This window comes from Acipenser ruthenus, chromosome 4 (assembly GCF_902713425.1).
Source record: "Acipenser ruthenus chromosome 4, fAciRut3.2 maternal haplotype, whole genome shotgun sequence".
Classification (NCBI taxonomy): domain Eukaryota; kingdom Metazoa; phylum Chordata; class Actinopteri; order Acipenseriformes; family Acipenseridae; genus Acipenser; species Acipenser ruthenus.
This window is the reverse complement of record NC_081192.1, coordinates 78,105,974-78,122,373: the sequence shown is the minus strand read 5'-3', so window position 1 is coordinate 78,122,373 and position 16,400 is coordinate 78,105,974. Positions and strand designations below refer to the sequence as shown.

At 37.4% G+C, this 16,400-nt stretch overlaps 1 protein-coding gene across 4 annotated transcripts in view; it reads left to right on the top strand.

Annotated features, from left to right (window-relative positions):
- The window catches only part of LOC117399430 (cytosolic 5'-nucleotidase 3-like), a 28,618-nt gene that overhangs the window by 7,759 nt on the left and 4,459 nt on the right, over positions 1–16,400 (top strand). The window contains exons 1-6 of one of the 4 annotated variants that reach the window (XM_033998568.2): positions 9,361–9,379; positions 10,158–10,270; positions 13,584–13,682; positions 15,058–15,127; positions 15,740–15,786; positions 16,299–16,384. In XM_033998568.2, coding sequence (XP_033854459.1) covers positions 13,584–13,682; positions 15,058–15,127; positions 15,740–15,786; positions 16,299–16,384 — 302 coding nt within the window. In that variant the 5' untranslated portion in view covers positions 9,361–9,379; positions 10,158–10,270. Of the gene's footprint in view, positions 1–9,272; positions 9,380–10,157; positions 10,271–13,583; positions 13,683–15,057; positions 15,128–15,739; positions 15,787–16,298; positions 16,385–16,400 lie in introns of those variants that run through there. The other 3 variants (XM_033998566.2, XM_033998565.3, XM_033998567.2) reach the window with 3 other exon arrangements.

Genomic DNA, 16,400 nt, shown 5'->3' with positions numbered 1-16,400 from the left:
GGAGAAATCCTCTCATCTGGTCTCATTCTTAATATCTCACTCCCAATTTCGCCTCCTCTCAAGCCCTCGTAGGCAACCAGTGAATTAAAGCACATTATTGAAGTACTTGGTGTCTGGGTATGTGTCATGTGCAAGAATGTGTCTGCAGCTTGCAAAAAAGGCAATTCTTTGATGACTTTTGACCTAATTGATCTCCATGAGGGTGCTGACGTAGACAACATAACATTGATACAATGAGTTTCATTTTAAGGCTTGTTTTAAACCTATTCCACCAAAACACAATTAATCAGGTAATGTAACCAATTTGGGTGCAGTAAGACAAACACTGTGTTGGTATTTTTTCCTCAACAAAGCAATCGTTTGTTGAAAAAAGGTTTGACAGCAGGTAAGAGAGTCACTATTTGCAATATGAATGGCTGATGAATATGGTGAGATGTTTTATTAGATAATGATAGCAAGCTCAGCGAACTAGTAACTTGTTATCCAATACCAAGGAACTGCATTGTGATGAGGACATGTAGTAACATGCAGTTTCAGTGTTTTTGACAATATCTGGCCTGGACAAAATAAGTCATCATGAACAGAATATTGATATTATTATATTTAATCGAATTTGGAAACAATATGTAGTTCAAAAACAAGAATTCATTATCTTATTACATTAGGGATAATGTATCTGGTTCTCTTTATTTGCTGAAGATATTTCTGTCCTTTGATTGTTTTCTGCTTTGTTTACTTTAACTGGGGATATGCAGATGTTTTATTAAAAGAACCATTCTCCTATAGATAACAAAAGCTGTTTGTATCCTAGCAACACCATAAAAAATATAAAAAATTAAAACATATTTGTATAAGATTTTATAGCTTCCTGGTACCTAATAGCTTCCTATGCCTCACTTCCACGTTCCCAACCTCCCGGCCATTATTCACCTGAGACTCAGGAAGTCACACAGTATCGGGGTGTTCCAGAACGAAGCAGTTCAGTGTTACTGAAGCTACACCACAAAAAGAAATTACAAAGCAACAACAATCAAAATACAAAAACATCTTTGGCACAATGAAAAGGGTATCAGTGACTCTTTTAAGGTTCTTGCCACAGTTTTAAAATATGGCCATTAGGTGGCACTATTTAACACGTTATTATCCCAGTCAAAGAAACCACATGAACAACAATTGTCTCGCAAGATAGTATTGGGGAAATCCTTTTCAAATGAAAGTTAAATTAATCTGCTGTAATATTTGCTGATGCATTTTTTTGTTATCATTATTTTTTTTTTGTATTAGAGCAGTGAACTTACTGTACTGTGAAGTCAAGATAACAGGTCTCAATATCACATTATTTCGGAATAACCAAGAAACATGGCAAAACAAGACAAGATTTCCAGCAAATGGCAGACAGTTAGAAAAATTGCCAAAATATCAATATTAGTGGAGCAACAGAACTTGGAAACATACAGAATTACTGCAAATATAAAAAAAACTAAGGGAGGGGTTATACGGTAGTAATAACTGTGCTCTTCAAAACAATCTTGGTTTCAGCTTTCTTCCATTGTAAGTTTTTAAAGAGATACATTTTGGCTGAGACACATGAATAGCCACATTTACCCTGAGTTTAGCTAGAATATCTTGTACAGTAGTAAGTACAACCCCTCTCAACACAGGGGTGTGCAATTCGTATTGCCCGACGCCCGGGACAGCAAGATTTATGTGAGGAACAAGTTTTGCCTTTATACTTTGCCCGTCGGACAAGTAGTTTTTATTTATTTATTTTTCCTATGTTCGTTCTGTTGCTAGAAAGACACTCCGGGTATATTTTTAGAGAGCCACGCAAGTTTCTGAAAACTGAATTGCGGAAGTCTAGCACCTACACACAAACATTTTAAAAAGTGTTTACGTCCCAACCCGTATCACTTCTGATTGGCTAGCTGTGGGAAAAGCTGATCTTCTTTTGGTTACAAAGAAATCCAGAAATGGCTGCCAAGAGAGCCTCTGGCAATGCACAGACTAATCTTTTAAATTCAAGGTGTTATTTGCGTTTTTTGTAAATTAGTAAATAAGTAATGGTTTCTTGACATTTAAAAGTAGCAACCTAGTAAAGTTATAACAACAAAAAACACCATCGTCGCTAAGGTATTAGAAAAAATTGCATTGTGTACTATAATTTATAAAAATAAATAAATAAATAAATAAATAAGTTTACTGTTTAGAACATTTCAAGACAAACTTTCCCTGGCAAAATGTTTAATGATTTTTTTTTTCTTTCGATTTAGTGTTGCTAACCTTGTTTGCTATTTACCATATTTACATTTTTTTTTTTAAATTTAAACGCCATACTTTTTTTTACTAGATTTGAACAGAAGCGATATTAGTTATTTATTGGACATGCACAATCCATTGATTTGTGAAAATATTAAAACATGAAGATTGTCAAATGTGTTTTATAATGATAGAAATGAAATGCTTATATATGAGATTATGTATAATATTATTATTTTAAAATAAAATACAGACTGTAAATCTCATGGCAATGTGTTTATGTATTAATTCATTTATGTATTTATTATGGCTTGTAACCAGGAGGTCCCCGGTTCAAATCCTGGCTCACTCACTGACTCACTGTGTGACCTTGAGCAAGTCACTTAATCTCCTTGTGCTCTGTCGTACAGGTGAGACGTTGTAAGTGAATCTGCAGCTGATGCATAGTTCACACACCCAAGTCTCTGTAAGTTGCCTTGGAAAGGAACATTTCCTTAAAGTGTGTTATACATTTGTTGAGGTGTGGTGGGGTCACAGGGAACCTTTTGTGTATCTTGAAGAATTTAGTGAACCCGTCAAGCTACAAGGCTAGATCCGCCCCTGTTAATCACTAATTGATTGATTGTGTTCACTGTTAAATAAAACCAAAGTTCTACAAGTTATATTCTACTTTTTTGTGTGTGTGTTTTGTGCAACAGGGAGGGGGCAAGTACATTTTTAAGAAGGACAGGTAGATTTTTCTAGCATTTTGTCCCTTGGACAAGAAATGTTTTTCAAAAATTGCACATCCCTGCAACATATCTACATACCAAACACAAGCAACATTTATTAAAATATGGTATTTTACTACCATGCTAAAATAGCTTCACTGAAATGGAGTTTGTTATTCTTGTATATGCAGGGCTGTGACAACTACTGAACCATTTGAACTGTTTAAACCCAGTTACCCTGATCAGCAGAAGCAAATATAAGGCCAACAATGCGTTTTGCCCCATCAGCCCCCAAAGTGGTGAGTAGTACCATTCTTAGCTTTCACAGCAGTCTGAAAAATATAAAATAAACAGCACCACTTAACACACGAAACATGCTACATAGTGTACTTGTATATCAAATGCATTTATTAATCTTTAACATATCTTTTAGCTCCCTGTATAGTTTCATTCATGGTGATTTAGTACTGTGTCCAGTAGGGGGGCCCTATAGTTAGTAAAAGTATCTTCCAGTTGGGAAGTGGAGTTGCCTTTCCCCCATCAGTTTTGGCAGTACAGTATAGTACACTCAGAAATACCATGAAGGGAAATCTCTAACACTTTTCTGAACTGTATTTCAATAGCAAGCAACACACACATTTGTACCATCTTTTGTAATGTGAATGGATTTATAGAGAATACCTATACAGTAGAGGTGGTGGTGTTTTCAGTTTAGCAACCATTGGGGCACTGTATCTTTAAAACACATTTGACATTTAGGAAAAGCCACCTTAGATCTAGGAAATAGCACGTTGGTAACATAAGCAAGTAATAAGTGAGTGACTTGAACTTGAACTGAAGACAGCCACCTGTGCATCGGGCTATTTAGCGGCCGCACTTACAGCCCGCGGTGAGGTGAGTTAGGAGTACAGAGAGCAATAGGCACTATATGAGATTTGTGGAGCACGAAAATGTCAGAGGAAGGGCAGCAAAATGCTCTTGGCGCACAGAAAAGAAAAGTAAAGTTTTCTGATGAGAGTCTTTATGGCTGAGATTGAGTTATTTGGAAAAGCCAACATCAGTACCAAAGAGGCCATATGGTCCTCTATAGTGGAGAAAGGCAATGCTGTCTGTGTTACCAGGACAGTCCACCAGGTGATGAAAAGGCGACAGGACCTGCGGCGCTGAACAAAAGCAAAACTCACAATACAGCAGGAATAGGAGGAGGGCCGCCATCCACATCACAGCTGACACCACTGGAAAGGCAAGCGGAGAGGACAGTCCGTCCCAAACAAAGTGACCCTGCGTTTGAATATGCAGGGTCTTCTCCGTCTTGCCCTTCTCCTCCAAAGGTTTTCCAGCCTGCCCTCAACAAGAGCCAAGCGTTGGCGCATGAGGAAGTGTACCACAGCAGCCACCCTGAGGCCAATGACAGGTCTCTGAAGGTGTGTGGTTTTATACAGCTCTTAATTGTTCGCTCCTACAATGGTTTACATCTTGTCAGAGGAGTTGCAAAGTTTTTGGAGGGTCAGCAATTGCCCAACATTATAATGTTTGTGCCCGCTTAGTATTCCAGATGCCCACCCAATTCCATGTTCTTTTCTTCATTTGAATACATTTCAAAATAATTAAAATTGATTAATAATGGCAAAGTGCTGATTTGATAGCGGGTGCAGAACATCAGGTGAAAACCATTCTTTACGTACGCAGCCGCAAATCACTTTGCACGTATCCTTACATTAGCCCCTAAGGGCTTACCCATTCTGTATTGTCTAAGCACCTGTAAATTAAATGCAGATAATTCACTGTAAAGAACATATTAATTAAATTAGGGTGGGACAGGGAAAATCTTAAGCGTTTCGTACTGCAGTGATTCTTCATGAACACAACACGGCTATGCAATGCAATACAATGACAACTGCACATGGAATTAAAAATGCATATCAAAATGCAAAGTATTAAAATAAAAGTAATATAAACAGTACTTAGCGTTTTGCATGCTTCATACACTGCTGCAGACTCGCTTAGTTTAAAAAAAAAATATGTTCAATGAATCGCATTATTTGAACTTGAATTACGTGCAACACTGTTCTGTGTACTTGTTCATGTACACTTCTGGTAGTTCTGCGAGATTTGTAGGCTTCAGACAGTATCGGCTGAAAAAGCATAACAAAAAAAAAGCCACAGCATGACACTTTTCCATAGTCCCCAAGGTGTATACATGTAAGCAAGCCAAAACTAAATGAGTTGCTTCGCTATAGAGGACAATGTTCTGGCTCAACAACCTGGCGGCTTTAAAAAATCCTGCAATAGGCTGGCAAAACAGAGAGAGTAAAGTCAGTAATGTGCTTGACGGAAAGCTTGTGACATTTTTTATGAATTATTTACCTTAATGAGTAAAGTTTGTTTACTGAAACGAATTATATATTTCAGTATTAATTTGCATTTAATCAAAGCGTATCTGAAGAAAACAGTTTTAAAAATGTACCAAAACATTTGAAATTGTTTTTATAAGACAAAATAAAAAAACTGTATATACATCATTTATACGACCACATGTTAATGCATTATTTAATATAGGTTTTTGGCGATGGACTTTCCAAAAATGTAATTTTCACATTGTCTAATTATAACATAATAGGACACAATTTTCTCTGTTAGGGGATAGTGGCTATGGCCTGCAATCCAACACTATTGAGCAGTGCAGAAGCCGAAGCTCACGTTCAACACAACGTGTCATCGAGAGAACTTTTGGCATCCTGAAGAGTCGGTTTCACCGCTTGGACCGTAGTGGGGGTGCCCTCATGTATGCACCAAAAAAGGTCTTTAAAATCTCATACAGCGCCTATTGCTCTCTACTCCTAACTCACCTCACCTCTGGACAGGGCCATACCAAGGAGGGTGCGAGCAGTGTGGGGGGTGGACCACTTAGGAGTGAATAGTCAGATTGTTTTCCAAATGGTTTCAAGTGGGTACATCAGGCATTAACATTTTTGAAAATCCAGTATTGCACCGAATATAGCCTTGCAACCAAATAATATTTCTCAAAAACAGGTAAGGAGTTTAGAGAGTGAGAGTCTCCTTTTTCTTTATTCTGGGCTGGGAACCTTAGAAAATCTACACAACAGAGAGACTGGCAGCATTTCCCAGTTCAGCATCTTCTACTATTAATTCTAATTATTATGCTGATTATTGGTAACCTAAAACTTGGTTCCAATCGTCACATGATATAATGATTTACATGCAAATAAACATTTTCCCATCCAAGTCCCCTACAATCCAGCATAGTTTCAGAAAGCTGAAATTGATTAAAAATGGGCGCCTCAGTGATCGATACAGCTCTGCCTCTGGGCTGTAAGTGCGACCGTCGTTATTTGTGCGTGTTGAGTAATTTGCATTGTTTGCTTACATAGGCTGCAGTACAAAATAATTGCCTGGCCTAATTTTGCAGGCTCAATTGTTTGCACTTCGCCTATCCTTACATCAGCCCCCTGTCCAGGGGTTCCATTCCAGCAGAACTTTACTCCAGCCAGTTCCTAAATTTGATAAATTAGCAAAGCAAACTAATTGTGAAATGCAGTAGGCTGTAGGCTTGATAAGCAAACTTCTATGATTATTGCATGGGCTGATGGGTTCACTTTAGGCAGGCAGGAATGCAAACGTTATTGAGGTTTAAAATAGGCATAAAGTACCTGACAATGTATAGCCTATAGTATGTGGTTAGGCTCTGTCTAGGTATAGTATTATTTTTTGGCTTTGCACATACAGTATGCAGCAGAAGAAAGGGAGCTACAGAGATGGAGAGACACACACTGATATGCCTAAGTTGTGTTCTTTATTTAGGTTGCTCAATAGCACAGTTCAAACATTTAGGGTCACAAACCAGTACCTTTTTCAGGAGCAATATTGGTACCTTTTATAAACCAGTACATATTTTAACTGTATCCTGATAATTCCCATAACAGGTGTTCTTCCAACTTGACAATTATTTTTAGATTAAGCTACTAGGAACTGGACAGGCTTTGTTGTGATGAATGGCCTCCTCATGTTCGTAACTCATTTAGTTTGACCTTCTTTTCCAAAGGCTAGAATAACCATTTTGCCCCTTGAGATATATATTTGCATACATATTTTCAAATGCACAGTTTAAAGCTTCCATTTTTTAAGAGTAACCAGTTATATTTTGTATTTTCGCCAGTACCCAATTTGGCTATGCCCAATCTTTGCGTTTTACTGAACTGTAGAATCTCAGAACAGATCATACTAATTGTAACATTATGGTTTATTGTAAAGGCTGGCATTGCTTTGAGGCGAGTACCCTGGAAATACTGTATCAATTCTAACATAACACTGACATGGTCGATTTGCAGAGGAGTAAAAAGGACGCCTGAGCTTGACATTTTAGAAAAGGTCCCGATGTCCTGTAAAAAAAAAAAAAAAAAAAAATCAGTTTGCACCTGTTTATGTGGTGATAGTCCCGTGCGAATCGGGCTGTAGTATATGTTGGCTTTATAGATAATGAATTCAAAGCTAAAAATACAGTATGTAATCAATTCCCCCAAGTTTCTTGTGTGCCCTACCTAAGCAAATTCCAGTAATTTCAGACTGTTTAAAAGATCCCTGTTTGTTAGTATAGTATGTTTATTTATAGTTTAAGCTCTTTCCCTATCATATTAGTACTCTCTTGTTTACAGTGTGAGGTGGATTCTCAACAAAAACTCCACCCCACCCAAAAATACAGTTTTCACCAAACTCTTGATATCTATAGAGTACTATACAGTAAGTGGGCAAAATATTAATGGTAGAAGTAATGTTCAGGTGAAAACGAAACTGAAATGTTGACAACATCTGGTAGAAGTGATAAAGTAAAATAAAAACTGTTCTTTAACATTATGTAAGCAGAGTCATTTATCACAGAACACCATGTGCTGCCACCTAAGAACTGAGGGTCCCAGGTCTTGTCCTGTGGTCACAGATACTTTAGTAGGCTGCATAGCAACCAGTGGTAATAAGATGTGGTTGAAGTGTTTTGCTAGTGAAATAAGTACAGTACAGATCATACATAATCCATTTAATACTGGGACAATTTCATCTCAATACCTTATATCAAATACAACACTATAATTCGACTTTACATTTCATAAACATAAAAACACAGACTTCCAGACCAAGATAAACTCCACAATACATTAGTAGTCAACCATTAACAGGCACTTTGTACAGGTTGTCCTGAGGTAGATATGGGAAATACGACCTATAAACCAAAAGTCATTCAAATGTTTCTCAATTTTGTTAGTTACATGGTCATTGACCACCTCCAGACTCTCCACGTGTCACACTTTCAACATCATAAGGACATTTGTCTGTTTTCAAAGTCACAGTAAAATGTGTTGTATTCTTACTACAACTAGCTAACCACAGTAGCTTATAGTTGTGGTATAGTGTTGTTTGAGCAGGATAGTATTGTGATGGTTGTTTTGTTTCAAATAATGAGGGACCTTGTAGCCTGTGTACAACAAATATAATGATGTGGTTAAAGATGGCAATTTATCTGTTCAGCCATTTTCTGGAGACATAGTCTATGTGAAGATGATCCAGGTTTATCAACACATTCTGAGGTGTGTAGAAAAAGTACAGGGGAATGTATAGTAAAACTTTACCACGGTGAATTTGCTCTGTATGTCATTTTATAGTTTCCTCATGCTTTTCCCATAGTTGTGCTCTGTGTTTACCACAGTTTAATCTTCTTTACAACATCTTTCTACAATGCTTACTTATGCTTTACCGTGCTTTCACTGTGCTTTCTTACACTTTGCTATGCTTTTACTATGGGAAACCTTTATAAGGGAATGGCAGGGATAACCTGTTATCTTGTACCTGTTTTCTTACAGATCGCATTCATTTGTCATGAGGCTTTGTAATCTACATGCTGTGTTTGCAATGAGAAACTGAACTCTCAGTTTTACATTAGACTAAGGCCTTAGTTCAAAACCTACCTAAACAACTTTCAACGTTGTACATTATCTAACTGACAGATTCATCTACTGCAATTGGCAGAATGCTAAAGAAAGATGTTTACAGCATGTCAAAGCTTTCTTTTTAACTATATTTCATGTGTTTTAGTTGTAGCTTGTTCTGTAAGCTGTTATTCTGTCTTTCTAAAGCAGTGCAGTGCTCAGCATTTTACTGAAGGTTTTTGTTGAGTACTGGACCCTTTCGCAGAGCTTTGAGTTTGCTTTCTATTTCTGTTTACACAAAGTGTCACTGAGTGCTTCAGATAGCTGTGCTTGCGTCACGCTGCTCTCAGCTTGCATAAGATTAGCCTGGCTATTTTTGGCAACACCCTCAAATCACCTTACACTATATAAGCACTTGTTTGCCAGATACAATTTTCTTCACTCCAGTCGTTTTTACCTACAGTACAGAGGTTACCGGTAAGCCTGTGCAATGTTTGTGTGTGTCTCTGTGTGTGGAACCTGTCAGTGCTTTTGCATGTAGTCAGTTTTTCTTAGTGGTTACAGAGCTGACCGTGTCATGTGTTGAACTTGACAGAATGCTAAAGATATTTGCAGTATTTGAAAGTTTACTGTGAGATATTTTGTGCTCTATTCTAATTCATTTTGAGTATATTCAGTATTGTTTGTTTGTACTTGTATACTTGGTTGATAACAATATGGTTAAAATCTAACTCATTGCATTTTACATTTGATACACACAAGACTTGAAGCTTAGACTGCTTAACTTTTGTACTTAATCTATGATATACTAGTGTCCTAACATGAACACATAATTTTGGGGGATACATTTTATCTACAAGGGTTAGAAAGACAAGTTATACTTCTCAAAATACTGTATCGGTCTACTTATTTTGTAACAACAGGCAGTTACAGTGTACCCAAAGTGATTCTTGCACTCTTAATTTTCACAAATACACAAAGCACATTTTCACAGGTTTTATTAACATGAACAAATGAGCAATTTCTTTCTGTAAAAAACAATTCTGCAAGCTTTGCATTAATGCTGTGCAATGGTTTTTCAGATATCACTGTTTACTCAGGTTATGTAACTCAAGCCAGCTCCTGACATTTATGCACTGTAGTGTTTGCAAATTACAATGAGGGTCATTGCCCTGACCCCCTCTGGGTTTTAAAGTCCATGATGCACTTCTTGGTTGTTGTGTTGAGATTGAGGTCTGGTTGATTTTGTTGGCAGAGTGTCTATGAGAGTGTTGCTGTGACCCTGGATGTTGCTCATCTCCTCAGCAGTCCACTGTTATTCAGAGTCAAGGACAGAAGAGTCAAGATTGTCCACAAATCGACACACAGGTACAGACCCAGCCAAACCTCAAGCCTGAGTGCTAGGGGTCCAGTGGTAGTCTTTCTGTTCACTCCCAGTTCATGGGAACAGTCTGCTGTAATCCACTCTGTGGAATCCTCCTCTTTCTGTTTTAGGAATGCTTCCCCCCCCCCCAATACATTTGCCCCTTACGCAAAGGCATGGAGGTAAACAAAGTCTGAAGGCCAAAGGAGGATTTAATTGACACATACAAAATTCTAAATAGATAGATAATGTAGACAATGTCTACCCACTGAGAGGCAGTTGCCTCAGGTGAACTAAAAATGTTTCCGATGTTGTAGGGTTACAAATATGTTATTATGAAATACATTCACCTTAATTTTGTATATTTATTTTTCCTATTGGTCGATAACTCAGTGGCTCATTTGCTTTTTAGCTGGCTTGCAGCAGTGTGGAGTAGTGGTTAGGGCTCTGGACTCTTGACTGGAGGGTTGTGGGTTCAATCCCCAGTGGGGGACACTGCTGTTGTACCCTTGAGCAAGGTACTTTACCTAGATTGCTCCAGTAAAAACCCAACTGTATAAATGGGTAATTGTATGTAAAAATAATGTGATATCTGTATAATGTGAAATAATGTATAATGTGATATCGCAGAGTTATGAAAACGCATACGTAAGTAGATGCCTATGGCTGGACAACCAGACTGGCGTCCCCGAATGAAAAAGTCACATGGTTCGACCGCCATATTGGATCTCGTGGAAATTTGGGGAATTTTCATAGAGACTCACGTGAAGTACTGGTGATATGAAAATGACACATTTTGGTCACATGGTTTGGCGGCCATATTGATAATTGTAAAAAAAACTTTTGCAACCCATAAAAAGAACATCATTGCACTTATGCTCTTCAATGTCAACACAATTGCACAGACCACTGGAAAGTAATAACTGCTGAAGTTTGAAACAGATTGCTCACATGGCGCGGCGGCCATATTGGAATTTACGCTGAAATTAACTCCTAGGGCGTGCTGACAGGGTCATAGTTATAATGGAACATGTATAGGAAGTCATATGTGCTCTATGAAAAAATGTCATCGCCCGTGACCTCTGACCTCTCCTAAAGGTCAAACATAATACATGACATCATCAACATACGCAACTGGCTATAAAACTGCCTATAACTTCTTATCAGCTGCACCAAAATGCACAAAATTTGACACGGATGTAGAGGACTGTGGGATGTTGTGCCATGGTCAATATGCCAGCCTTTGGTCACATGGTGTGGCAGCCATTTTAGATTTAATGAATTTTGGGCAATTTTCAAAAGTCTTCTCATATTTGTGCCAAAATTGACATAGTTAGCACAGTTGTGATGATAACGTTTCATCTATAAACCAATGCGCTTAAATTTCACGCTAACTGCTTGGAAGCCTTTATAGTTGCTAGCAACTCTAGTTCATTGAGTTACACTGTCTTAAGCAAAGCAACTGTATCATGAACTAAAACTGCCTAAAATAAAATCTTTGAAACAGTAGTGGGTTTGTTCTCTGAGCACAGTGCTATACCTGGAATCCTCTGGTACATTATGTGTATTTCTACAGTATCTATACTATTACTAGTACTATTTTGAATGGTTCCAATAGATTACTTTTAATAGTGATTTAGTATAACAAAATGAAGTACTGTGACAAAGTGGCTTGCAGTGCACAGGTGTACTTGGTGCAGTGCTTAGGAATAACACACAAGACAGTGAAAGTTCAATAAAACAGCTCCTTTATTTGCCTGGTTTGCATGTCAACAGCACTTAAATAATAAGCACGGGCGCTACACAGCCATGTGTATCGCTCCATGCAAAACAAGGGTTTCAGTCCCGAAATAATACGACACTTTTTATAATAACACCAAACACAGACACAGTCACTTCTCCAGACCATGCGTGCTTGTGTGCCGGTGGGGTGAAAGACAACCGTTTACAACAGCAGTGCAGTCTGGGTTTTGCTGCTGGCTAGTAGCGACAGCTCCTGGTTTGTGTTAGCTGTCTAACAATGCAAAAGACAAACAGTTAGCACAATCAAACAAACAAAACACGAAAAACTCATGATTATTAATTACTTCAGTTTCCTAAACAAGTCCTTTCAGTAACCACAACAAAGGAACAGATAGCTCGGCCACTTCCCCTAAATACCCTCAGTCACACCCTCTTTCGGTGGCACGGCCAATTACGTATCCTCCAATCCGTGACTGACACATCGCCTACCGCGTTAAGGCAATGACTTCTGGCTCCGCCCCCTTCCTGGGTAGCCAGCTTCCGATTGACCCTGGAATTAACTGCCAAACCATCCAGTACGGGGCACACTGTTCCTGTTACACAACACCCTCACAGGTCGGGAGGGAGATTGTTGACTCAGATTCATTCGCTGTCTGTCGCAAGTACCCATACATTTTTTCTAGAGCTGTTTAAGAAAATGACCTTATGAACCATTAAAAAATATCTGCTTTATACAGCTCTGTTATGTCGATGTTTCATAACAATTTCATTAGTGTACCAAAAAAGCACCACTTGGGAGGATAAAAAAAGCTTAGCAACTTTTGTAATCTTTGTTTTACACCCTACTGATGCTGTAAGTAGTCTATTTGTCTGTAAGAACAACAGAGTAGATACAGTAGGAAGCTTGTGTCCACAAAAGCTAAAACTGAACAAGCAGTGGAAAGATACCCGTCTGTATTCTGCCGATAACAAAAAAAGAAATGCGAATGGGGGGGTCACTGAACAGATGTCGAGGACACAGCAAGAGGTCTGTTTGATCATGTCTGATAAAACATGTGGGTAAATCTGGTAAATATTAATTCAATCAGTAAACAGGACAGTTTTCTTGTGGTCGGAATCACGGGGCCTCAGTATTGTTCCCTCCACTTATTGCATACATTTCTGTTTTAAAATATAGCAGTCAATTACAGAGTTACTGTAAATCTCTTGCTTATTACATAACAATCGTTTCTCATGTGTTATATACATCCTTGCTATTGTTTTGTAAAGGCCCAACGTCAATAAATAAATAAGTAAAACATAGGCTATTGTATTAAGAGAGAGTTAAAGAAACAGAAGCCAAAACACCAGCAGCTTCATAGAAATGCAGACAGTTGTTGTGGCACAGGGAACTCATTTGTGAATGCAGCAGTTCGGTAAATGTTTGATAAATGTTACTAGTGCATATTAAACTCTGCTGGGTTAGGATACACAACAAACACAGCCATAGCAACACACCATAAATGAGCATTTGTCATTATCTATCCATTTATATATTTTTTGTTTCTTTGTTTTTATGTTTGTTTTTTTTGGTAGATGCTGGAGTTTCAGAAGAAAACGGTCCACTTCAAGGACCCAGAGAGAGTGGAGGATATTATCTGTGGCCTTATCAAAGGAGGAGCTGCCAAACTCCAGGTAGATAAAATGACATTGACTTCCCTTTGCCTCTTCAGTGTTAAACAAGAACTTCATGATAAGGTTGCAGACAGCAATGCAGTGTATTATAATACATGCAAAGTAATGAAGTCTGCCTTGCACAGATTCCAAAAATATATTTAAAAAAAACAAAAAACAAGCAGTGTCTGCATTTTAAACCCTTCTGTTCTTCTAGGTTGCAGTTCTTGTCTCTACCACTAGGCTGTGCTGCCTTCAACATGTCAGTGGGTTATATAGTGGTATGCCAAAGTAAATCAACCCTCATGTCCAGCACTTGGATATCCATTACCCAGATACACGTTTTACCGCCCTTGTATTAAGAATAAAATCAATCCCTATTATATATTTATATCTATAGATACTGTGTGTGTGTGTGTGTGTGTGTATATATATATATATATACCCGTCACACGCGATTTCTGACTCCATCACCAGTTTTCTGATACAAAGCCCATCTCTTCAATGTTACAATGTACTTGTTTATCCGTCACAGTCCGCGGTTTTTTTTTTTTTTCACATGTCAAATCATTCTTTATTGTGCAGTTACACAGCGCTTCCTCCAATTTCACATGACAAAAATGCAGCAAAAACAAAGAAAATGAGACAAGCTACGGTCATATAAAAGTTCATCATTAAACAGTTTCAAATACTCCAGTGCATTTTTTTTTTAAATCTGTGATCTTTAGTTGTTTTTGTGCTTTTTTCAATTGCAAGTGAACTGTGACATTAGGGCCTTATCGAGCACTATATTCTGCAATTTTGAATACTGACTTTGGATACTGTTTTAATTCCGGAAACTGGTGTTGTTTTTTTTATCTTTTGCTAAATTGCATTGCCTTTTACGTTTTACGCAGTTCTGTGCATGGGTAACATTTCAATTTAATTTTGCTGTTGTGTCTTTAATGGGGAATTTTACATATTGCTACAATACGTACCAGATTTAAAAGTATGTACTGTATTACAGTCCACGTGTCCACAGTCATCTCTTTTGGCAAGTGATATTTTCAGAATCATATTGTTCTGAATTAAAATACTACTTCTGTTGAAAATTTAGTACTGTACCAACAAAACCAACTACAGTACATCTAAACGGAAGCCTACTTATTTTAAACACTGTCCTTTAAGCTATGTATTTTTGACATTGTGTCTTTTTTGTGTTCCCTGAAAAAACGGACAATGGTTGGAACGGGGCCAAATGAAATAAGATATGCGTCACACTCGTTTAACTGTCACTGAATTCAGAATTTTATAGGGTCGGACATTTGAGTGCTGACTGTATTCTATTACTGTAGCATTTTTGTATTTTAAGTTACGTGTATAACCATCTTAATTTTTTATCTTGATAATTTTGCAGATTATTACAGACTTTGATATGACGTTAAGTAGGTTTTCCAACAATGGAAAAAGGTGCCCCACGTGTCACAGTAAGTGTCTCTTACCTAAAGACTAACAGCTTCAAAAACGGGTTTTTATACTGCAATTTAAAAATGAGCTCTGAAATGTACCAAGTATATTTATATAGAGAGAGTGCTGTCTGGAATCGTGTGCCACAAATAACAAGGAATGATCAAATTACTTTTTTATTTGCATTTTACAAATGGAAACAAATATTTATTTAATCTCAAAGCAGTTTCCTTTAAAATTAAATGTTATTTTGGACTTTATGTAAAGTAGGCTATATTAAAACCAGATACGAGTACATTATGTCATACAGTACTTTGCTGAACAAAATTATTTTATTTTAAAGTGCACACAAAAAATATGAAGTCAAACAGTTCTTGAATAGGCGTTTCTTCAACAGCACCTCAGTCCATTCCACCTGCTTAATGGTAAACTCAGCCAGACAGCTTAGTCCATGTTCTCTGGTTTCTGTTGTTGAACAGAAGTTCATTCATTCAGTAACTGTTACATTTCCAGTGTACAGTAAGTAAGACAATTGTTTATCCCAATACTGTAAATAAAATATGCAAACAGAATCCTAAAAACATCAAGTAAAGGTGTTTTTTTTTTAAACAAAAATATCATTTTACCAACAGACATTATTGACAACAGCAAAATGGTCACAGAAGAATGCCGAAAGAAGGTAAGAACAAATCTGCGTCTATATCGTCATTCTAGCTGATACTGTTATTAAGGAGAAGAGTTAAAGATGAAATGGCCTGTACAGTTGTTGTTTTTTCGTCACATATTTAAAACGTTTATTAATATTTGAAAGCATCGGCTGTATAGTAATATTTGAAAATATCAGTTGTCATGAAAAAGTCCATTAATTGCCAAGATTGGGAAGAAATCCTGAAGTTTCTGTTTGTAAAACGTGAAGACAATCCTTTTTTTTTCATTCTGATGTAGCAGAGCTTGAAGATGACACTGATAACCTCCTACTGTTGCCAGTAGTTTCCAGTACAAGATGCTGTTTGGCTAACAAAGCACTTGTGTCCTGGCAGCTGAAGCTAGTAGAATGTAAATACAGTTAAACCACAGAGGAATAAACAATACAAAGAATTATAGTGTAGTGTGAAAGCAAACATGATTGTTGCCACAACAGGTTTACATATTGAAATATATTGTATAATATTTTCTACTTGTTCCTTGCAGCTGCTGCAACTTAAAGACACATACTATCCCATTGAAATCGACCCTAATCTCACTATAGAGGAAAAGTTCCCTTTCATTGTAGAATGGTAAGTTACAGAAGGA